Consider the following 25,358-nt stretch of genomic DNA (forward strand, 5'->3'; position numbering starts at 1 on the left):
GCTATATGTTATTACAACATTTGAAAGAAGTATTTATCATTTTTAATGAAAGTTTAATGATTTTCTTATTTAGTTTGTACATCTTTTTGAGCTCCTATCAAGTCGTAGGGCCCTTAGACTCTTCCATACTTTGCTGTAGTTAGGGAGTACCTGGCTGAAAAGATATTTTACAAGGGGCACTGTGTTGCGAAAAGGTTGAGAACTGCTGGCTTAGGCGATATAAACTGTACTACAAAGATTGTCTACTAATACGATGAGTTACTCACAGCTGCAAATATCTGTGTGTGTTTGTACTCCTTCCTTACGAGGAACCGCCAGGTGATGTTAAAAAAAAAAAAGAAGAATTATATATATATATATATATATATATATATATATATATATATATATATATATATATATATATATATATATAAAAGCAAAAACTATTCACTTAAATGTACCTGTTTCCAATTAGTATGGCATTCAGAAACCTAACAGGTGAAAAAAACTACCTTTTAAGAGGTTTTTTTTTTTTTTTTTTTTTTTTTTTTGTAAATAATAGGCTATTCTTCAGATAATGATACTTTACTGTTTTTATTTGTCATAAAATTAAAAATGACGACAGAGAAAAACCTCAGTGTCATCATATGTTTCTGGAGTGAGAGTTTTGTTTTCCCTTAATCCTGTATAATAAATGTTTTTGTACTCATAACTTTTTAAATTTGTGGGATTTTTGTTGAAGCCACTGCTAAATAACATTTATTGGGAATGGTTTCACTGTATTCCCACGCTCTCAGGCAGACACTTAAACTTGATTGATGCACTTCAGAGAGACAAATTTAATGTGATTAGCTTAGGAGTTTCCAGTTGAACTGATTGTCTCTGATTGCTAAGAGTGACAAATGAATAGCCATCCAGTCTAAAAACCTGTGTCTGATTACATTAACTCATCTGGTTAAGAGTTCAAATATCAGCTGCCTGCTTACTGCTGTATTTGTGAGAATGAACTTCAGAAGCTACAGTTTACTGTTAAATGTGACTCTAAACATTAGTAAATGTTCCCAAGTGTTGTAGTTGTGCTGTTACAATGAAAAGAAATGTAGCACAATCTCAATAAGTCAATGGAATTCTATTTAACTATAAGAAATTCAGCAAAGCTTAAAGGTACAGCATTTCACAAAATCATAGGTCAATGACAAAACTATTTTTTATACAATTATAACATTTTCTACTGGTACGTAATTACTTTAGAAAAATAACTTCTGTTTTATTCTCTGTGTATACATATATCCACCGAGAGTATATATAACAACTGCGATATTTATGCTGCAGTTTTTACTGCGATGCCTCTGAATGGACAAATAAAATTATTTGACGTGAGCACCCTAAACTGCACCTGAGGCCACTGGGTCCTCTCTCAGATGAAAGCATATTGATATCTGGAGGAATATAGACTTCAGACATCCACCATCCAATCACAACTCCTCTTCAGGTTTAGTCATTTCTGTGCCCATGTTTACCACTAGTCATTTTTTACACACTCAATCTGTTGGTTTCCTTATATAGGCTATTATGAATTTCATTATGTTTTGGGGTTTTTTTTTCATCTTGAGATGGCATTGCCGTGATTTGACGCTATATAAATAAAGTTGAATTGAACTGAATTGAATTGCACAGTCTGGACATCCATCCATTTTCTAAACCACTAGTCCATTTAAGGGTCATGGGGAAACTGGACCCTCTCCCAGCAATCACTGGGCGAGAGGCAGGATACACCCTGGACAAATCCCCAATCCATCCCAGAGCACAAAAACAAATCAATAAAATATTACCCTCCATCGGTAATAACAAACTCTCTAGCTATTGGGGTTACAGAGTGCTGCTATTTATTGATATATTTAAAATTAATTAAAATATTAGACTATTAGATGAAAGGAAAAAGTGTATGGAGATTTCTAAAGACAAACACAAGACAGATTTTGTCCCAGAAGTTTTGGAGTTATGAAGATGTGAACATGCTGATGCAGATTCAGTCGCATGCAGAATGAGCAGGAAGTCTGAGTCGCTGAATCAGGCAGCTTCAGTTTTCCTTGGATAAAAGGGAAAAAAAAGCAGGGTGTTATATTTTTGCCCACACTGACTCACTAAATTCAGCAGTTTACATCCAGGATGTGTTTCTTTACACAAGTGAAGTATTTTAATGCCTAATGAATAAGTACAGGCAATAACAATTATGAGATATTAAGTCGTTATAACCAGCCACGGCTTCCGTGTTTTGTTTTCTTTTAGGGTGAAGTTAATGCATGTATAAGTAGAACTGCTGGGAAAACCAACATCCTGTCATTCCTGATTTAAACAAAACAACAGAGTATGATGTGTTCAGCGGGCCTCCAGACTCTCCAGATACCAAACTGACAACCTCTGCAGGAAGCAAGACCAATTCAAAACGACTTCACCACCATGATGAGTCTTAATGACACCCTCAGATGTTTTTGTCCATGCCCTGACAAGTCTAAGCTTTGAACATCGGTCATGTAAGGATGACCAACTCAATATTGTGCAGGTGGTCATAATGATACAGCTGATCAACGGCTTTGTCATGGAAAGATCTCCTGACGCTCCAGTAAAATGCTTGAGAAATCAAATTTTTCATCGAACTAACAAGGCGTCTCTCCTCAGGTTTGTCTGCGTTGTGGTCCCTGACATTTTTCATACCCTAAAGAGAAAATCAGTTATGTTTACAAACCACAGTTGCATTAAAATGTCTCCCAACCCAAGACTTAAATAGACATTGTTGTAAACTGTTGGTGGTTTTCAGCTCCTCTTTCATTGGCGTTCTGACACTGAAACGTTTAATTTATTATTAAAATAGGAAAAAATAAATGTTTGAGGGGTCCCACTTCATCTAAAAAGATGTGTTTCATACAAAAAATCACAAATAATGCATACAGAAACTAGATAAAGCATTAGGTAATATTGCACCAACACTACAAGCACATATGTGAAAATCTGTTGTGTTTACATCAACCAACAGCCCGAGTTGGTTACATGTCATTAAGCATACTGACTGGAAGCAGGAAGAAAGATCTGAAAGTAACAGATATGGTTTTCATCAAAGTCTCAGGAAAATGCAGACTGGTGTAAGCCTCCTCTAAATTTAAAGACTCACTGATTTTGGGCTCTCAAATTCAGGTCCTCCAGAGCGACTGTCCTGCAGGTTTTAGATCAGGGATGGGCAACTCCGGTCCTCGGATACCACAATCCTGCAAGTGTTGGGAGTTTCTCCGTTGCAAAGCACCAGAACACCTATCATCTTGACATCAAACTCTGCACAAGTCTGCTAATTAGCCATTGATTTGAGTAAAGTGTGTTGCAGCAGGGAAACTCACAAGACTTGCAGAATTGCAGCCCTTGAGGACCAGAGTTGCCCACCCCTGTTTTAGATGTTTCCCTGCTTCAACACACAAGTCTTACTAATGAGTTTCTGTGCAGAACCTGACGACAAGCTGCTACATCAAATGTTGTTAAAGGAATTTGATCTTAGTTTCTAGTTTTTATGTGAGTGTTTTAACAGACCAAGCTAAAAACAAAAACAACCTTCATTCATGTCCACATCTAATTATCTCTTTTCTTATCCTCATATCTGCCCATTGCATGTTTTACACAAAGTTTTTATATTACAACATATCTTTAATATCTATTCAGGGACTCATCCACTTCACATGGCTGCATAACATAAACAAATTACTGAATATATTTGGGATTACTGTAAATAGTTTACTTTAGCTCCACTGACTGTCTGACTTTGAGAGGTATCAGATTCCCATCTTGCTTCATTAAGTCCATTTTTCATGTTTTATCCTCATTTCAAAGCAGGACAGGAAAGAATTGTGTCTGGAATACAAGAACATTAAAGCATAATTTAAAAAAAACACAACCAAATCGTTAAAGAGCTTCAATATAACATGAATGTATAAAATCCCCACCTGAAACAGCAGACTGAGTTTTACCTCCTGGGGGGGGAAGAAACTGATTAGTGGGTTCATATCTCATTTTTAATGTCTTCCAGTCAAAAAGACACATAAAATTCTAATCAGGCTTTGCTTTAGGTTCTTCAAATTTATATGATAAATATAAATATAAGCTTCTTTGTCAGCTATTATATGAGAACATGACTGAAACATGACAGGGGGATCGGGAAAATGTTGCAGAGGAATTCATGTTTGGACAACTTTGGCTCTTGGAAACACTCTTGTCCTTATATGACTTTATGTGGAATGGTTCAGTAAACCTGATCTGCGTTTACTGATTTATAAAGTATAAATTCATTCAGTGAAGCCGATCGTTCAGTTAGTTTGATGCCACAAATTTGTCACATGGCCTCTGTTTATTCTATTTCTTTTTATCCTTTTAGTTATTTTCTTTTATTCACTCATATTTTTCATGTAATTGAACAATTTTTTTCTTTATTAATTGCTATTAATTTTTAAAATATTTAACAGCATTTTGTTTGATTAACGTCTTTTTCTTGTTATTTTCTCCAAAATATTCCTGTATTTATTTTGTTTTCATATAATTTTCAATAAATCCAAGTATTAAGGGGTTAAGATTTCTATATTTGTGCGTTCACAGCTTATAATGAGTAACTAAACATTTTTCATTATTGTTATCTATTTCATTATTGCTTATTGTCCTTTGGATGTACCAAGTCTTTCATACATCCAACTTTACTAAAATAGGACTAAATTAAATCTAAATGCAGACATGTTTTACATTTTTAGATTCATGATTCTAATGTATAAAAACATTTTAAGGCACTCAGCTGTTAGAAACAACATGAAAAACTTCATATTTAAGATGTATTTGGAAGTTTTCTTTATTACTTTTATGGTAATCCAATAATAATTGTTAGGATGTTCCAGTGGATAATATACACAGTCATTTTCGGACATGTGTAATAACACAAAAACAAAAAGGCATTTGTTCGTAATGAATGGCAGAATTACAATTTGCTGTGTTTCTAAATCGTAATTAGATAATTGAATCTTCAAATGCTGGGATTTAGTTGGTTTTTCTTTTATCTCATTTAAAATCTGGAGAAAAAACAAAACAATGCTGATGTGCATCAAGAAACACATTTTCACTGTTGACACTGAAAACAGAGCATGGAAGAAGCTGGATTGCAATAAAATAAGCAGAATCCTCCATCATTTACAAAACAACAAACTTTATTGTCAAATGGACAACACATTGATTATACTGTTTTTCCATCCTTTAGTATTTTTCCAATTAGGTTATTTATAGTCATCAAATTCTTTCAGTGTTGAGCAAATTTGCATATTGTACTTTGGATGACTAACTTTCCAATTTCTGTATTATTAAAACAAAAGAAACATTTATAATTAAGTAGAATTAATATAATTAAATTCTCAACAGTGATTTTGGGACTGAAAATAGAAAAAAAAAAAAAAATCAGCCATAATTCAGTACGCAAGATAAGAGTCAACAGTGTTGCTGAATAAACAAATATCTTCCACAGGGCTGAGAGGAGCTTATATTCATACATGTTGGTTATAGTAATAATAATCAGTCATTACTAAGATGTCAAACCAGAGACCAGCTCTGATAAAACAAACCACTTTGATGCATCTCTGCCAGCAGATTTATGACGAATGAGCCTGAATGCTCGCTGTTTGCCACAAGAGTCACAAAGTCACTCACTGGTTTATTTCTGTCCTCACCGCATGTCGGCTGAAAAATCCAAGATGTACTGAAGGTAGACCAGTCAGTTTCTGAATGATCCTTCAGCGGGGTGATCATAGCCGTGCTCACACTTCACCAGATGTTGGTCTGCTGTTGTTTTCAAGAAAGGAAAGCTTTTAAACCAAAAACAGATCTTTATATTTAAATATAGGGTACATAAAAAAGGAAAATCCTTGAGCTTCAGACTGAGTCGAAGGGAAAAAGGTAGCAGTTCCAGTCAGGTTCAGTCAGTACCAATATGATGTGGATCTGCGTCAGCCTGTTATTATCATGGAATAATAATGAGCTTGTAAAAAAAACAAAAAAACAAAAAAAACAACACCGAAAAAGGAAATTCAACATTTCAGATGGTGTTTTAAAGAATCATTTAGCAGGAATTAGCAGGTAATTGGATGAAACAGGAGTTTATCAGAGTCCATCACAAAAAACTCCACCAACCACTGAGTCCAAAGAACCGCTACGGCAGGGGTGGGAAACTCTTCTCCTGGAGGGCTGCAGTCCTGCGAGTGTTATGAGTTTCTCTGCTGCAACACACCTGAATCAAAGGCTAATTAGCAGACTAGTGCAGAAATAATGTCAAGCTTTTAATGTCAGTAATTCAGTCTGATGTGCATCAGGTGTGTTGCAGCAGGGAAACTCATAACACTCGCAGGACTGCAGTCCTAAAGGAGCAGAGTTGTGCTACAGAGTAGACCAGATGGTAAACGGGAGCCACAAGTGTTGGCTTCTGGCACGCTTCACAGTTGCAGCAGATCCTGACTGGTACAAGCTTTTGCAAAGATGGATTTTCTTGTGATCACGGCTGCATGCATCTCAAGAAACCCTGTTTTCCTGCAAGGTAAACGTAGCAGACGACTTTGCATCCGCATTCCTGAAGTCATGCTGCCAGAATGATCCGGAATCCTTGCCTCAGCTGTACATTGCTCAAGCTCTCTGACGTCTGTTGATCGGAAAAAATATATCGGTCTCATTTGGAGCATTCCTCATGGTCATTTACAAGTCTCTGTGATCCGCATGGTTCCCATGTTTAAGGCAGATGCTCCGTGTCCTCCTGTGAGCCGGACAGCTGGGCTGATATTCACCATTTAAACAAACAGCATGTGTTTGCTCCATATGCTATTCCTGGAGGTGCAGATTTATCACCACTGGGGGGGGGGTTACTTCTCTGTCAGTCAAAAGCTCCATTAACCTTGATTACAACTGGCTGTTTTTCAGTCACTTATCAATCTCCTCTGTATCAGTAAGAGTTCAGCGACTGCTCCTGGAAAAACAAAAGGTTACTCAGACAGCGTGAACACAGTCGGCAACCGGATGACGGAAGACTGAAAGTGTGGGAACCAAACTGAAGCAAAGGATCATGGGATACTTCTGGAGCATCTTCCCTTGAGCTTGGATGGGGGAAGATGGAAAGAGCGACAGTTTAAAGTCGTCAAGATTTTCCTTGTATTCTCTCTCCACGATCTCAGTTGTTTCTCCTCCTCCTACTCCTGCCTCCTCCCTTCTGCTTCACCTTCCTCCCTCACCTCCACCCCGTACTCTTCCTCCTGCTGCAGGGCATTAAATCGCTCCACAATGCAGTGAGCCGTCAGCCTGGCCTCTGGGTCATGATCCCAGCACTCAGTGATGGTGGAGCAGAAGATGTTCATCCCCTGCAAGAGACAAGCGTCTGTTCAGTCGGCCATCAGGGGACAGACACACACTCAAGGTGTTTAGTGATATACAAACAAACAGGACATGAGCATCTATTTTACCTTAGAAAACCATAAACATACAGGTTTGTCTCTTTATTAGGGACCATTTGGAGTCTTATTTTATTATGTTGTGTCTGTTGTCATTTGTGAGTCTTTTAGATTCACATTTTCTTGTAATCACTTCAGGTACATTCATGTCTCTGTGAAAATCCACTCTCCTCAGAGTTAATATGTGTCCATTTTGGGTTGTTTTGTGTCTGCAGTAGTTCCTTATGTCCATGGGGTTATTTTGTGTTTCATTTGTGGGTGTGTTTATGTCTTTTTGGGGCACTTTTAGCTCCGTTGTGGTTATTTTGAACTGCATTTGCCCCTTGCAGTTATTTTGAGACTCTGCGGTAATTAAACTACTTTGTCTTTATTTAGAACTGTGGAACCTACCTTGAAGACCTCCTTTCTGTAAACATTAAAACAATGAGGACCCCTGCCACATCCCCTGCTGGAATCATGCCTGGTTTTATACTTAGTGATATTCTCACCATAAATAATCTATTCTAATCTTGTCTTTTAATGAAGCCAAAGATAAACTAACCACAGATTGGGGCCGGACCCCAGGTTGACAACTGCTGATTTAGACTTAATTGTACTTTTCAAAGTTATTTAGTCTCTTTGGGGTCATTTTGTGCCTTTTCTGGTGAGTTTTATGCAGATCTAGTTATTTTGTGTCATTTTGTCATTAACTTTTATGTAACTGAGGTTATTATCTGCCTCTGTCTGTTCTGTTGTTGCTTTTCTCTGTCTCTGCTTGGTCATTTACCTTCTTGAACCCTCTAATTATGTACAACAGTAAAAAAACAAAATCACCTTCATAAGAGAGGCAACCAATAAGTTGAGAGGCAGAGTGTGACTGGGATAAATGGTGACTATTTGTAGTCTGTGAGAGAGTCCAAACTTGTCAGTGCTCCTATGTTTCTACAGAATGATGAAGTGTTGTTCCTCTATGGTGTTTCTGACCTGGTGCTGCGTCCATGCTGGGGGGATGTCCGGCCGTCCTCGGTCCCTCAGCACCAGGTCTCTCATGCTGTCCACACATGGCTGCTTACAAACCTTGGAGCCAAACGCTGGCTCGTAGCTTTTTACCTCTGCAGCAACACAGACAATCATCTGTTAACTCTCTCCATGACAGGAACTTCATGATCAATATTTTAGGATCTGCTGTGTTTTATCTTTAGTAGTATAAACAGTAACAAACAATATTTTACAAACCCCATGTCTAATACTGTGATCACATTAGTACTAATCAATTAAACTCTTTGAGGACTGAGGCAGATTGAGACTGTCTCTTACTTGGTCCTCCTGACATACAGAAACACAGAAAACCTCTTACCTCCAATGGTTTCGCAGCGTGAGGCCATCTCCCAAAGGACGAGAGCCATTGAGTAAACGTCCATTTGCTTAAAGGCCTCGAGGTCCTCCAGGTTTACCCTGGACTCCAGTACTTCAGGGGCCATGTAGCGAGCAGTCCCCACCTGGACAAGATGACAAAGCAGAGACTGAATGAGTGAATTGGTCAGGGAAAAAAAATGCCCTTCAAGCCTTTCAGGGAGCTACGTTGTCCTTTTCTCTGGCAGCCCATAGAGATGTTTAGTCTGGGTGATCTGGGTGTGGAAAGACGGGGCAGATCTAAGATCTAAAAGTCTTCAACAGAGACGGAGCATCTTCAGGAAAAGAGATGATAAGGTAGCAGAGGAAACCTGCGGTTCTTGTGGCATTAAGTCAAGTAGAAACAGAATTTTTTGGTAGGAAGACATAATGTTTTCAGATCAGCAGTGTAACTCATTCATTTTCTTCACCACTTCGTCCAATTAAAGGACTAAAGGATGCTAGAGCCTATCCCAGCAATCAGGTGAGAGGCAGGGAACACCCTGGACAGGTGGCCAGTCCATCACAGAGAAACAAACAATCATTCACGCTCTCATTTAGAATTTAGAGTGATCACTTAACCTAACATGCATGTCTTTGGATGGTGGGAGGAAGCCAAAGACAACACACGCATCCATGGGAAGAACATGCAAACTCTGCACAGAAAGGCCGCTGGTCATACCTCCTCCCAGCAACATTCTTGCTGGCTACAGTGGTAACCACTACGCCAAAACTATGGCTAAAAAATAAATAAATTATTCTGAGTATTTTACCTGTCCACTGTTGGCGTAGTCATCGATTGTAAGGGACAGGTCCAGCCTCAACGCCAGACCAAAGTCACACAGTGCACACTCTTTCCTGCTTTTTACCACAATGTTACTGCTCTTTAAGTCCCGATGGGCAACCGGCACCTACAGCAACATAAGCAACAAGGAGCAAGACACAGTCAACAAGCATTCACATAAAATGTGTTAGACGTTCAAACAAACCCTCATCAACAGTTAGAAATGCTAAAAGGTAAAGAAGAAAACAAACGGACAAATCACAGACACAAAGCTTTAAAGAGTAAAAAGTTAAACCTACAGTCCTGAAACACCAATAATTACAAAAAACAAAACTGCAAATCGAAGTTAAGATGACTGACCAACAGCATTTCAGATATGTCTGTCATGCTTCCCAAATAATCACTGATTAAACTTCACGATTGAAAAATCATAAACACTCCTCTTTCCTGAAAGGATTATGTCTGAAACATATCCGTGCAACAGAGCAAAAGCAAAGTTACACAACAGCTGTGCGTTACCATGTGTGTTGCTTTGGTTTCATTCCAGAAGAGGTGTGTTTGAGTGGAAGAGTACGACAGGGGAAGGGCTATTCCCTCCAAAAAAAACCAAAAAAAAAAAAAACAGATTAAATCATCCTTTTTGTGTTTCTTTGGTTAAAAAGACTCAACAGTTTGTAAAAGAACCATGAAGAAGTTGTAGTGAAAGGTGGAAATGCAACAGATTTAACCTGCACCTGCTTTGTACACTGAAGTAAAGTTAAACGCAGAGTAACTGGGTTAAATTATGTTCATATTCACCTCATAGAACATTGATTTAGACGTGACTGTTTTATTTGCTGTTTTGTGATTGTGTATGGCAGTAGTGTAGTCCAGGGTATATGCGGAAATAAGGAGTATACCTACTTCTAAACAGCCTGTGATGCTGCTTTTATAATTACAAACATCCCTCCACATGTAGCTACATCCACCAGCAGCTCAGCTAAGGTTAGCTATGGAGCAGTTAGCCATCAGCTCCGATAACTTTACCCTGAACTTAGACATAATAAAAATATATATGTATATGTCTATGAGCCTGTCTCTTGCTTGTCTGTGTGCCAGCATTGGTTTAGTCATTTCATAACTCTTCCTCCCTGAAACTGAAGAGCAGAAATTATGTGACAATGAACAAATATACTGATGGATTTTTGGGGTAAACTAAACACAGTTCTCTTACACGTCACCTTTTCTAAAACAGCGTTTTTATGGGCTACTTTTTTTTCCTGTTTTTAAAATGAGGCAAAGTACCACTGGTGTGTGGCTCAGATTGGGTTTAAAGCCCAACAACATTCACCAAATGTTACATCATACTGATGGGAGAAAACAAAGGCTCCAAAATGGTCTTGATGAACAGTGACTATTTAAACATGACTGCTATGGTGTGAAGCTGATGCTCTTTTTTTCTGTGTAATAAAAACAATTTTAATTCTAGACATCTGGTTTGTTTATTTATGTTCCCCGTATCAGCATTATTTATGTCTCAAACAGGAGCTATTCTACTATAGGAGAGCTGGAAGTCAAAGCTAGCCAGACATTTCTTTCCTTGTGGGTCTATATTCTCTACACAGGTTCTGAAGAAAAAGTTCAAAATAATTTTTAAAGAAGTTACTTTACAGAAAGAAAACTCTACAGTCCAGAGAGAGGTCCTGTAGCCTTTTACATCTGTTTTCTCTGAGATAAACCCATAGTTAATATGTAGTATTGACATATTGTTTACAGAGCAGAGGGGTTTAGTTTGTCGTTGTATTATTTTGTAATGTTGAGTGATTTTTATACATTTATAGTCGAGGCAGGTGGCTGCCCTCCCGGGGCCGGGTTCTGCCGAAGGTTTTCTTCCTGTTAAAGGGGAGTTTTTTCCTTCCCACTGTCGCCGCATGCATGCTCAGGATGGGGGATTGGATCCAAGTCATGACTTGATGCAATCAATTGGTTTCTATTATAGGATATGTATGAATTGGCTCGAAATGATGTGTATGTTGATCCGTGTATGTAAAGTGCCCTGTGACAACATTGTTGTGAAGTGGCGCTATACATATAAAGATGAATTGAATAGTGTTAATAGTGACAATTAACACACTATCATTGCAAAAATGGTCAAAATTCTATGACAGTATTCATACCTTGAAAATTTATCACGATGATATATCTAATTTTGGATAAGTTGAGCTAGTTACCCCCCAGTCATGATCAATATGGATTTGAAGAGATGGAAGGTTGTTTACCTTTGGTACCCCACTGGGTGTTGTGTCACTGTGGAGATGAGCTAATCCTATAGCGATGCTACCTGCCATGGCAATAAGTTCCTCCCAGCTCAGTACGTTGGCTGTAAGGAAGTCCTGCAGATTTCCAAGACTGTAATAGTCCAAAACCAGCCAGTAGGTTTGAAGGTTGTGGCCTGGTGGGCCTCTTTCTTCAGCTGCTAGGAACTGAACCACATTTTCATGTTGCAGGGTGGGGTCAGAAAAGATGGAGCACTCATTTCTCCATGATGCATACTCCACGGCTGGAAACACCTTTACTACCACAGTTTCATAGCTGTTAACACCGCCTTTCACGTCCTGCAGCAGGCGTCCCCTCCACACTTCAGCAAAACGCCCCTTCCCCACCAGCTCCTCCAGCTTGATGGGCAGCAGTTCAGCCTGGCTGTGCCAGTCTGACTTATCACTGATGGCATCGTTGTTAAGAGATGGCATCTTGGCATTAGACTCATCTTGCTCTGATCCAGGACCCAACACACCTCCTCCTCCACCGTCAACCTGAGCACCTTGTCCCCCACATGGTAGATTCAAAGCCTGGTAGAGCTCCGGGGTGTGTTTAGTTGGCCAGTCGGCGCGTGAGGGAGGGCCTGGTTTGTCAGGTCGGCGCATGCGGTAGAAGTAAAAAGCAGCAGTGGCTATTATGGCCACCAGAACCGGAGGCACCAAACTGACCACCACCACTGGGATCACATCTTTACTCTGCAGCCGGAAGAAACCTGCAGGAAAAAAATATTTACCTGTCAGTTAATCCTGTATCTTTTAACCATTTTGCTCCCTCCACTCTCTGCTCACCATTGGCTCCCTTGTCAAAGATGAGTTTGTCGTTACATTCGTGTTCACCCTGGCAGCCACAGACCATCATGTCTCCATCTTCTGCTGGCTGCGGGACCATGTGACACTCCCAGGAGGTGAAGTTCAGCAGCAAGCCGGGGTCGATGCTGTCCAGCGGCAGAGTTGGGTGGTGACACATGGTCTGCACGGTCATCGTGTCGTTGGTCTTCCTCCTGGAAACAAATATAATATCACCATAACCAAACATCACCAAACATCTAAAGCCTTCAGGCAGGTGGCTCTACAGGAGAAAAGTCGAAAAACTTTTTATGTTGTGGAGAATAGATGGGAGACATCTGCACCAATATTTTTCTGCTGATTTTCTGTATAAAGATGACGTACATGTACCGTACATTAGGGGTGAGAAATTGAATTGAAAAAAAATTGAATATCAGGATATTTTGCTTCACAATTATAAAATCAAATTTTTTATTTTATTTTATTTTATTTTTGTTTAAAAATCAATTTTTATTTTTAAATAGATAAAAATAATCCATTCTAAAATTTTTGTCATTTTTATTGATTTTTTTACTTGTCTTCTTGGGCATTATAACAGCAGAATGATGGTCTGGCAACTGTGTTGGTTTTTCCTAATTTAAATCAAGAAAAATGACGAGCAAGAAGAGTTTTGCACTTTTTTGGGGGTTTTTAGCCTCAGAAAATCAGCAATATTGAAGAATCATGAGAATGGCAATTTCAATGGAATCTGCACCCAAAGAATCGGATTTGAATCAGGACTAAAGCATATCGTCACAGCCCTACTGTACATACTGATGAACAAGTAATGAAAAGAATATTATTTTTGCACAAAATAAACTCTTTCTTTACGTTCCTTTTTGCCAAAACTATCAAATGTCCCAAAATATCCATGTCTTGATCCATTTTTATGTTCTTTTTCTGATGAACTGAAATTTGTCTTTATTATTTTCACAAATTCTCACTATATTGATCATGTTCAGTTCTGTTTTTTTCCCCATGAAATGTATTCATGGCCTTGTATCCAATTCATATTTCCTTGTGTGCATGAATCTCTCTTTGCACTCTAGCTTCCTCCCAAAGACATGCATGTTAGATTATTTAGTTACTCTAAAATTGTCCCTAGAAGTGGTTCTATTCTATTCTATTGTCACTTAACAGACTTTTATCCAAAGCGACTTACATAGTTGGAGTACCCGGAGAGAACCCATGCATACACGGGGAGAACATCCAAAATCCACACAGAAAGACCACTGTTGGAGCCTCCCCGTAGCTGAGGCTCGAACCAGCGACCTTCTTGCTGTGAGGTCACAGTGCTAACCACTACTACGCCACCATGTAGACCCTTTTTAATCTACTTAATCTTTAAAATATAAGAAAAAATAATCTAAAAAATGGAAAATGAAACCAACTAGTGGAATGCAATGCCATCTGTATAGTTTGCAAGACAGAAAATATGTTGTATGAAGAAGCAGAAACAGAGGATTTGAAATTTTTGTTTGGTTTCAGTGTTTAACATTTTAATATGAGGGATTGAAGAGAAGTGCTGACTTTAGATAATTTATTTTACACTCGAGAATTTTGGCACATCTGATCACAAAACCATCTACTGCACCTACTTACTACCTGTATAGGACAGTGGTCAGCTGCAGTGTTGTGAAAGACTGTTTCTGATGTAAGAAATGGAGACCTAGTGAGTTCCAGATCCTTTCTTTGTTTTGATACAAAGATTTGGACATAGATACCCTTAAAACAATATTACATAAGTTTCTGACTTAAACTCTGTCTTTCCGACTCCATTTGATGATACTGATTTCAATCATAGATCTGAGAGGCTGCCGTTGCCCTGCAGCATCCTGGGAACCTTTTCTTTTCCAGTACAGAGCCTCATGTTACATCTTTGCTTTAAGGCTCCATTTTAATGCGCAGAGAAAGAAAAGTGAGGCAAAAGTGAGGACTGACTTCAACATTGGACTGACTTTTACTGGCTTTCAGCTCAGAGAGGAGACAGGATGCAAAGCAGATACCAAATTAGCCTTCATTAGGGGACCACTCATTGAAAAAAATCTGTCAAAGGTCAGTAGCGGTGCTTTAAATTTGAATGGATAGGCGTGTCCAAACATTTGACTGGTGCTTTATGTTACTGTGCAAAGTTTTCCGGTAATATGTAGAGTATGGGATTAAAACAAGTTGAATATGCCAGAAGTAAAAAGGCAGAATTATTCATCTTGTTAAGGCATTAATAGGAAATAAACCAGTTTTAACAAACACTGATAAGTTAGTTCATATTTATGCAAAATTATACAATCGGTTCCTCTCCATCAGTCATGTGTTATTCTTCTGATTGTTGCTGTAAAATCTTCCTCAAACAGTGACTACATTTCTCAAAGTAATGTGATGAATGAAAAGTTGAGTGTCTTTGCAGACTGATGCTGGTGGAGTGCAGAACATTCAAACTCTGTCATTTCTGCAGGCTGCCTTTAATAAACCCTTTCTTTCCTCTGTTTTCTCCTGTCAGTTCCTTCTTATCCCTGGTTTCCTGCAGAACGCTGGGAGGGTCAGGCTGGCTGACGTGAACAGGAAATGAAAGGGGGTGCAGCGAGGGGGATCCCAGCGTAGGACTGTTATCTAAACAAAAGCACCAATCAGCAGAAACTTTCCACACAGAAAGTGATAGCAGTGGAAGAAAACAACTGCGTGGAAGTTCATATGAAAAAAATTCAAACCTCAGTTACATTTTTTTTTCCTTTTGGTTTTTTTTTCCTGTCGTGTTGAGAGAAATCGCTCCAGGATGTTTCATAAAGCTGATCAACAGCAAACTGACGGAGCTCAGCTGTACTGATCTGACTGCTGGCTCATGAAATTGTGCCAAAAAGATAACAATGAGAGCAGCGAGTTACCAAACACTTGAAACTTCAGGAAGCATTGTTACAAGTCTTGTTTTTTTGTCTTCTATTGTACAATAAAAGCACCAACAAAATCAACTGCCAAAGACAAAAATCAGTTGAAATAAAATTCAAGCAATCACATTTTTTTCCCCCCTTTTTTGCTGCCTAATAATTCAATTCTTACTGGCTTCTCTGAAAAATATTGTTTACTTTGTTACTCTAAAAGACAAATTACAGATGAATCACTCGAAGCTCATGCCTGTAAATACAAAACAACCTCAAAAAGATACACCTATCTCCAAATACAGATAGTGACAGCAAATTGAAGGACAATAACAATAAAGAGTAAATAAAGACACAAGTTAATAAAACAACTTGACAAGAAACACTCACTAAAATCACAAATACAAAAGCAAATCCAAAGTGACACATTACATACGGAATAAGACACCAAATGAGACCAAGGACACCTTATTACACACCAAAACAGAGACACAAAACAACAACGATCAAAATTAACCACAAAAACATCAAACTAAGAGAATAGTCATGACCACAAACAAACCTTTAAGACAGGGGTAGGCAAATCTGGTCCTCGAGTGCTACAGTCCTGCACATGTTAGGAGTTTCCCTGCTGCAACACACCTGACTGAAATCAGTGGCAAATTAGCAGACTTGTGCAGAGTTTGATATCAAGCTCTGCACAGTCTGCTAATGTTGTGGAATGTTCTATGCTATTGATGCTACAGAAAGGACACAGCAGTCGATGATGATGACAGAAAAGGACTACATTTATTACAAACTAACACAGCTTTAGTGGGAAAAGGGGAAGGCCTCTCTTCAGGAGAAAACCAGTTGCTTATACAGGGCTCATCCCTGCAGCGATACTTCTTTACATGGGAAGGCATGTCACAAGTTGCTAATTATACACTGTCCAAGCTGACTGGTGATGGTGATATAGTTGCTATGTTACTTCAACAGATATTGTTTATCAGGTGCAGAAGTTGACCTTGGATCAAATCTAACTTCCACACTAATTAGGTCTGATGTGTGCCAGGTGTGTTGCAGCAGAGAAACCTGTAAGGAGTTTCTGCTTTAAGACCATTAAACCTGATTCTGTGATAGAGATTTACAGATGCGGTTTGTAATTCAAGCAGAATTATGTAATAATTGTCTGAAGTCAGAAAAAGCTCATTTTTAGCTCATGTTCTGTGCAGCATGCTTGGACAAAGTCATCTGTTACGTGAATGTTCGATAGAATATAAATAGTCTCACCATATGGCGATGCAGATTTCCTCAATCACAGCGCAGAAGGAGGTCAGACTGCAGTTACTGAGGCAAACATTGTCTTTGCACACTGGACTGGACGCTTCACACCACTTACACAGGTTGAATCTCAAGTGGCTGAAAGTCTGGACGACACCTGGAAGACCTGGAGGACAGAGACAAAACAACATATCAGGATCTTAGAACTGTTTTTGGAAAAGATACTGAGGTGAAATTGCCCTGTTGTGACTTTGGAAATAATTCATCTTGCTTATGAGCAGCTTTTAATGTATAAGATCATCTAAGCAACTGCAGACATGGAGATAATATTTCTCCAAACCAGGGTGTCCAAAGTTGGTCCTCAAAGGCCACTGTCTTGCAGGTTTTCAATGGATCCCTGCTCCCACACACCTGGCTCGCATTAAATGGATCTGACAGCTAATGAAGTTCTGCACAATGAGTTGTTCATTTGAGTCAGCTGTGTTGGAGCAGGAATACATAGAAAACCTGGAGGATTGTGGCCTCAAGCACCAGAGCTGCACACACGTGGTCCAAACTGTTAGCATTTTATAAAAAAAAAAAAAGATGTAAACATCATAAAACCACCAGATGAGACAACTAAAGTTAAACAGCCAATAATATTTTTAAAAAAATGCTGATGAAACTGCTTGTTCAGAGCTACTGTTGTTTCTCTTTTTATCAGTGAAATATAAATGTTTGTGCTGCAGTGATTAAAGCCTTATCATGCAGGGTCATCATAAATAAACTGCTGTTCATTAAAAAAACAAAAAAAAACAAAAAACAACTAGCTGTTTGTTTTGACATAATTTGCTGAATGTTTTACATCAGACGACCACTTTAGTTGTAATAATTAGTTCATTGTTTCCAAAGGTCTGCTCCTATTTTACGTTCACTCATTTCATTATTCTTTAGGTCTCTCAATTCACTCCTGAATCTTTGATCAGAGTTGTAATCAGAGCTCTTATAGGCATTACTTCTTGGTAGGCTTATGTGGTATTTCACACAAGAAAAAGAGCAACAGAGACATTTCATTTGTGTCTCAAGTCATTGAAAATGCTGTTTTAATTATTCAGAACCAAAAATAATGAAAATATGTTGATAGAGATCACATTACACACTGCGGACAGCCTCAGATGCCCCAAACCCAATTCAATCCTTGTCTATGTCCTTAGAAAGGTGACCTGCAGAGCTAACTAAGCTAGCTAAGCTAGCAATGCCAGCTAAATGAGTGGCTCCCAGCCAAGAAATCCTCATTGCTCTGCAGATCTAGGCTTCCTTGCCTGTGAGCTATCTCCTGAAATCCCAGCTGAACAACCTCTCAGCAGACAAATTATGAGCTGCAAGAGGCCCAAACCTGTCTGTTATAGCTCTTCCAAGAGTTCAGCTGGAACTCATAAGCTAGCTGCGTTAGCGGCAACCCTTGCCTTATAACATAAACAAAACAAACTTTATAAGATGCACATATTGTAGACATTAACTCCATAATGAAAAATTAAATTTCAAGGGGAACTTATCCATCTTTATAAGAAGCATTGTTCAAAAGTTTTAATGGTCATAGACTCAAAATAAAGGAAAACATTTAGCTAATGTAGAATTGATAGATTAAGTCTGACTGTTTTTAATTTAAACCCAGTAACTGTGTATTTCTCACAGTGTTATCTTCAGTCAGTCTTTCAGTATATGCTCTGCTTGCACAGCATTTCGCAGGCTGACTGTGACTAAGAGCGGGATATGGGTGTGCCCCTTCGAAGCACATTAGTCAAAAAGTGTTAGCATGCAGCTCCCAAGGGAAAAAGCCAAAACAAATAAGATGAAGTTGAATCCTGGCCAATGTGTGTGTGTGTGCCAGTGGCTTGGGTATAGTTTTAGCCTACGTTTAGTATTTGTGTGTTACTTTTGTACAGTCTATAGAGTATCTATAGACTGTATATAGATCATCTATAGACTATCTATAGATTATTGTTTTGCAGAGCGACTCACAACCACTTCCAAGTATAAACACACAGTCTATAGAGTATCTATAGACTGTGTGTTTATACTTGGAAGTGGTTGAGTCGCTCTGCAAAACAATAATCCCACGAAGAAGACACAAAAATGACAGTTTTACTTCTTTTCTTCATTGATGAGGCATTCTATGAAAGTTTGAATTTATCATAATCTAATATACATACAAAAAAAACAATATATGTTTAACAAAGGGTGACTGTCTTTCACAAAAAGTAAAACAAAAAACATTGATTTTACCTTACAACTGTTACTTCAGCACGAACAGTCAATTATCTGTTGTTATTTCACAAACTATGATTAGAAAGTACAATAATTACCTCTTAAACTAAAAGAAGTATCTGTAAGTGTCACACAAATGTTGAAAACATTAGATTTTAAATACATAAATAAATGCACACAAAGATTCTAGTATTGCATGCATGTTTACGTAAACATCCACTCTAACCCAAACACACTGCATTTCAATTATGTGAACACACACATATGCATTGTACACAAAATGGATAACACTTTATTAACTGTATCACACACACACACACACACACACACACACACACACACACACACACACACACACACACAAAAACTGTTCCAGATGTTTTTCTCCAGCTGAACTGAAGACAAAGGAAGAAGAAAACGTAGAGCTGAGAAGAAAAAATCTTTGTGTAATTAGATTCAGCAGCACGACCTTCTTTCCCAGTGAGCGCAACATGCTTTGCATGCGACAGTTTGACGTTTAGTCAGAACATTTTGGTGGTTGACATTCAGAAGGACTAATGCTATGCATAGAAGCTGTAGCAACTTTGAGGAGGTATCTTTTGGTGCTTTGTAAATTAGCTTCAGATAAACAACATAATGAATATTTGGTTTGTGGGTGTACTGGTACAGGTACTGATGGTACTGGTGCATTAGATTGCATCAGGTCAGTGTTCTTGGTAAACAATGATAAAGGTTATCAAATGGGTTTTCCTTTTGCAAGACTTTATAGTTTCAGGGTGACAGTTTGTGTGTTGTTTCTCTAATGACAGTTTCTTTCTTACTTATTTTTTATTGGGTTTTTTTTTTTTAAGTTCTGGTAATAATTATTAAGTTTAGCCTTCATTAATACTAAATATATCATATTGAAACATCCAGTTTCTGAGACCTTTTGTATCACTTTATGGTAAAAATTTTGTTCAACCCCTGTTGTGTACAATCTGAAACTTATGTTGGATAGCAGGAACCAGAAGACTAATCATTTTAACACATCACAATAACAAATGGTAAATATACAAACGATGCATTTTTTTTAAAGGACATAAAAAGACTTCAGATTAAAAACATTAAACTTGGGTGAATCTCAGTTTCCAAAACCCAGAAATGAACGCTTTCGCTCTTCGTCGAACAAATATGGAATCACTCGTGATGGTTTGTGGCGTACTGTCAGTAATGCCAAAGCAAATGAAAGAAGTGATCACCTTTGATTACTTTCAGTAATGACCAATGAAGAGGAGAAGCAGGGGTGATATTTGACAATTCATTACATCAATGGAAATGCAACACAAGCTTCCCAAGCATCTAAGATCATCCATAAATCCATCCAAACTATCTGTCATGATAGATTTTATATATTATTTACTGCCCTGCCCTGCATGCTTTTTAAGCCACTGCCCTGTGGGTTTATCACCAACAACTACTGTTTTTATTTTGCACTGCTGATGTTTTTGTGTTTTATGATTTTTTTCCCCCAGCTTGTCTATCTTGTTACAGGTGCTCCCGATGATTGTTAGCTTTACTTTTCTATAAGATGTTGCAGGTTTTCTATTTCCTACAGGTGTAGCAGCTGGTTGCCTGTATTTCCTGTTTAGACTGAACAGCTGAAGCAGTGGCTTTCTATCTGGTTTATCAATCTGTTCTTTACTCTGTCTTACTCTTTCTGTTCATGCTCTCCCTTCTATATAGCTCCCACCCCTCTTTTTTAAATCAAGCATTATGTAAAATTCAGCAGAAGGCAAATCTAAATACAACAAATAATTCTTAGATGTATATTAATAATTTAACGAGGGCCTTTATATCCATAAATATTCCAACTACACCCCCCACCCCACCCTCCCATCCAGAGTTTACTGGACTGGTTTAAATGCATCCTTATAAGCTTTCTTATTTCCCTGCCAAGACATTTAAGCGTTGGAATTTCTGATTGGATGGTATCTTTGGGAATCCACCAGTAATGTTGGCTGGTGATCAAAAGAGTTATTTTAGAGTCCTGGAGAAACAATGTTACCCAACAGAATTAGTATGAAATATACAAAATAAGATGTTTCTACAAAAGTTCATCTCCACACATTAATAATGGCCATGCATAAACAAAAACAAAAATGCAGCTTGGTACAATCTGTCCTTTTACAGATACATGTTGTTCTTTTAAAAAGGTTCTTTAAAGGCAAGAAAAACAAAACTTTGAGGTCAGAATCGAGTTAAAGTTCAGGTTGGGGTAGCTGGCTTGAGAACGCATTATCCTAACTAATGTCCTCACAACGATACGAGTCTGCATGTGTGTGTGTGTGTGTGTGTGTGTGTGTGTGTGTGTGTGTGTGTGTGTGTGTGTGTTCCTGAAGGAATAAATTGAATCCAGAAGCAGGCTGCATTCAGAGCCAAGTTAGCATCCAACTCTCCAACCCTCTAAGGCTCATGGGAAATCTGGGCACTACATGCTGCTCAGAGGACAAGCTTCATCACAACTGCTGGTTTATTTAACACATTCGCACAAACACACAACAGCTTGTGCTCTTATCCTTATTAGGACACTGGACTTTCATTTATTGTGGGCAGCTTAACCTCAGCGCTGATGCTAACTGTAAGCGGTTCATGGTTAGGTCAAACCTCAGCGCACATGCGACTCAGCAACAGCACCTCAGAGGCAACACTGGTGACACTTCAACGTGCACAAGAACTGTTTTCTCCTTTCGTGATTGTAAAATATTATATAACTGAAGATTGGTCTTTTATTAAATTTGCGTACAGGGCGTATTCCCTCGTCTCAGTTTTCTCTATGATGTGGTTTTCATTTTCTGTCGTATGTCTTTAATTTAATTCACTTCAGTTTATTTTCTCAGCTCCAACAGACAGAGAAAGTCATACAATCTAAGTAAACAAGTTTGCTTGACACAACGTAATCATTTCGTTCAATGAGTCCATTTAATATGTTGCCAGTTTTTGTATTTTCAAGTCTAAACTTGAACTCTATACAAGATGTTTATTGTTTCCTTCCTGAGGTCTGAAGTCTTTTCAGTGCGTTTTTTTTTTCTGTTTACTGCTTCCACTGATTTTCTATTTACTGATTTAAATGAACGTGAAGTTAAAAATGAAACGTTCAAACACATAAACACACACTTTCTTTCAGTGCCAGTCTCTGTCTTCTCCAGTGTCTTAAACAGTGCCAAGAAAACCTCAGTGTGTGCGGCCATTCATGAGGCATTTCACATACACTCGCTCTTTGTTAGACGTGAGATAATAAGCTGTTTTTAAAGAAGAGACACACTGATGAAAGTGCATTTACTCAAGTACTGCAGTTTAATAAATTGGACATTATTTGGAACGTCTTCCCTCCTTAAACACATCTCTGACTCTAACAGACTATCAGTCAAATATAATAAACTACTCTTATTTAATCATAAAGCAACACAAGCATTCACTTGTCTGATAATCCTTCTTGGAATAATATAAACTGAAAGCTGAAATTTTTTTAATGACTGAATTGGCATCAGACAAATGCACAAGGTTTAAAAATGCTTACAAAGTTAGTGACATTACAGTAGATGCTGCTTATAATCTATGAACATTTGTGGAATGGGCTTCCCCTCCACATTAGACAAGCCTCCTCCCTGTCTGTTTTTAAAACTCATCTTAAAACCCATTTTTATTCCTCGGCCTTTAACCCAACGTAAGAGAGTTTCCAGTCAATGTGCCTTATTTTTATTATTGGTTTTTACTTACTATTTATTTAGTTTGTTTTATTGTTTTAATTCCGTATTCCTTGTATGACCTGTTGTTTTATTGTGTTATTTATTTGCATTTGAACTGTTTTATTCTATTTTTATTTTGGCCAATTGTGTACAGCACTTTGTTTCATCTCTGGTTGTTTTAAAGGGCTTTATAAATAAAGTTGAGTTGAGTTGAGTTGAATATGTATGATTCTGTCCCTCATTTCTTCTGTAAATCTGTCTACCATACCTCTTTTCTACAGGCTCACACTCACAAAGCCTAAATGTGAAAATATCAGTTGAGTTTGTAAGTTCAGTAGTTAAATTAATTTAAAGAAAATACTAATGAATGTCAGCAGGAGTGTGTAAACTATCAGGACAACAAAATGTTTGCAGGGTTCTTTTTGTGCCTTAATGAGAATATGTGTAGTCTATGACAAAATAATTAGATTTGTGTGTGAAGTAAATGCTTAAATACTTCTCTCAACATTCATGCTGTTTTCAATTTAGCCTGACATTAAGCCAAAATCATAAAAAGTCAGAAATAAAAAATCCTACTTTAGCCAGTCCTATTTGAAAATTCCTTACACGCCAAAAGACAAATGGTTTGGATGGAGCTGCTTCTGTTAGCAAGCAGAATAATCACCATCAAAATAATTTTCTACTGGAACAAAAGTCATTTCTATGCAGCGATTGTAAAGTGGAGCACAGTCTGATCTCTTGAAGTTATTTTGGGGGAATAAAGAGGGATCATAGCGCTGAAAAACAGCAGCAACTTGCACTTAAAAAATACAAGAATCTACTTTGGGGAAACAGCACCACCTATAGGCAGCAGTGGAACTGAATAACGTAGAAATAACGTGATGCAACGATGACTTTGTGGCGTTAAACCCTGCAGCTGCTCCTCTTATTTATTTGTGCTTTGGTTTAAAAGAATAAAAGTGCACAAGTTAGCATGAATGATCTTTATTGTATCAATAAGCAACATCTGATGTTTTGGCAAAACTTATTACTAGTTTAGCTGAATTTTAATTTACATTGTATATTTTTGTTAATCTAACAGATGAGGTTCAATCAGGTCAAAACACCTCTTCATAAAACTTCTAGGTCTGGAGAGAAAATCCAGGAACTGTCCATGATTAATTTAGAAGATAATTAACCAGACTGGAGCAAATAAAAGAATGGAGCCTGTAGACTCAACAAAGCAGCTCCAAAAGGAAACCAATGACATGTTGATGACTTAAGATGACAAATTTAAGCAGAAATCAGACAAAAAAAAAATCAGCACTTAGGCTTAAAAATGAACTAATAGTGTCCTTTAAAAAATTACAACTACTTAAAGTTTAAAATACTTCTGCTGATGTTGGCGACTCGTTTCAGGCTTATTTTAATGAACTTTCACAAAGCTTTACTTTACGCTTTGTCTTAAAACAACTTAAGAGTTGGAAAACTTTTCCAAAACAAAGCGACCCCCCTCTCCATCCATCCCTCTGCTCGGCCCTCTCAACAACTCCGAGGCAAAGACAGAAAGAAAGCCCGCAGCAGGGCAGCACTCACAGGCTGTCAGGAGGACCAGGACCCCGGTCCAAACCCTCCGGCACCGAGCCATCATCTGCACGCGATGTCAGCCGGAGAAACTGTCGGTCGCTCGGTCGCTGTGAGCCGCCGCGTCGGTATGTTGGGTCCGGGGATCAGCGGAGAGCCTCTCATGTATGCAGGGAGCGACGTCCAGATGTTTTCCATCCAGATGTGGTTACGCCCCGCCTCCCTCTGCTGCCTCCGTTTCTGCGTGTCGCTTCTTCTCCACGCGTGACGCGCGGCGGTGGAACCAGTCCTCACATCTGGACCGAACCAGGACCACGGTGGGAGTAGTTACTCTGAGAGCAGCTAAATGTCTCAAAAGAGACGTTTCATAACTTTTCCTTTTAGGTTTTTTTTTTCCCTATCAGAAACATTTTCACTCAGATAACACGGAAACGGCTTTGTTTTGTTCCATAAGCTGTTTTTATTTTAAGGCTTGCTTTTATTTTATTTTATTATGCTTTTATTTTAAGGTTTTGTTTAAACTCACTGTTATAGGACCAAGGTGTTTTCCCTAAAGCAAAACAAATGTTTAGCTAAATTAAGGTATTTTTTTCCACTTCGATTTCTACGGATATTTTCATGGCTTTAAAAAACAAAACAAACCCCCCCCCCCCCCCCCCCCCCCCACACACACACATATATATATATATATATATATATATATATATATATATATATATATATATATATATATATATATATATATATATATATATATATATATATATCATTTAACTCACAAACTAAAAGCAAATAAAAAAATTTAAAGCTGTATTTCTACAGTAAAAGAGTTATAGATTGCAAGAAAAAAAAAAAAAAACATAAAACAACATTAAACGTGAAGAGCCTATCTGATCGAGTGCCTTTACAAATTTATTTAGATATCATTA

General features: G+C 38.1%; 1 protein-coding gene across 1 annotated transcript; it reads right to left on the reverse strand.

Annotated features, from left to right (window-relative positions):
* Nucleotides 1-7,226: 7,226 nt before the first annotated feature.
* On the reverse strand, nucleotides 7,227-24,496 carry tgfbr2l (transforming growth factor beta receptor-like; the record flags this gene model as incomplete). The annotated part of the gene is made up of 8 exons (XM_079254316.1): nucleotides 7,227-7,394; nucleotides 8,448-8,575; nucleotides 8,821-8,962; nucleotides 9,629-9,766; nucleotides 11,898-12,649; nucleotides 12,726-12,937; nucleotides 16,904-17,060; nucleotides 24,442-24,496. 8 exons carry the CDS (start codon nucleotides 24,494-24,496, stop codon nucleotides 7,227-7,229), a joined length of 1,752 nt encoding a protein of 583 aa, XP_079110442.1.
* Nucleotides 24,497-25,358: the final 862 nt, after the last annotated feature.

The sequence above is a fragment of the Telmatherina bonti genome, assembly GCF_933228915.1.
Source record: "Telmatherina bonti genome assembly, chromosome: 15".
Taxonomy (NCBI): domain Eukaryota; kingdom Metazoa; phylum Chordata; class Actinopteri; order Atheriniformes; family Telmatherinidae; genus Telmatherina; species Telmatherina bonti.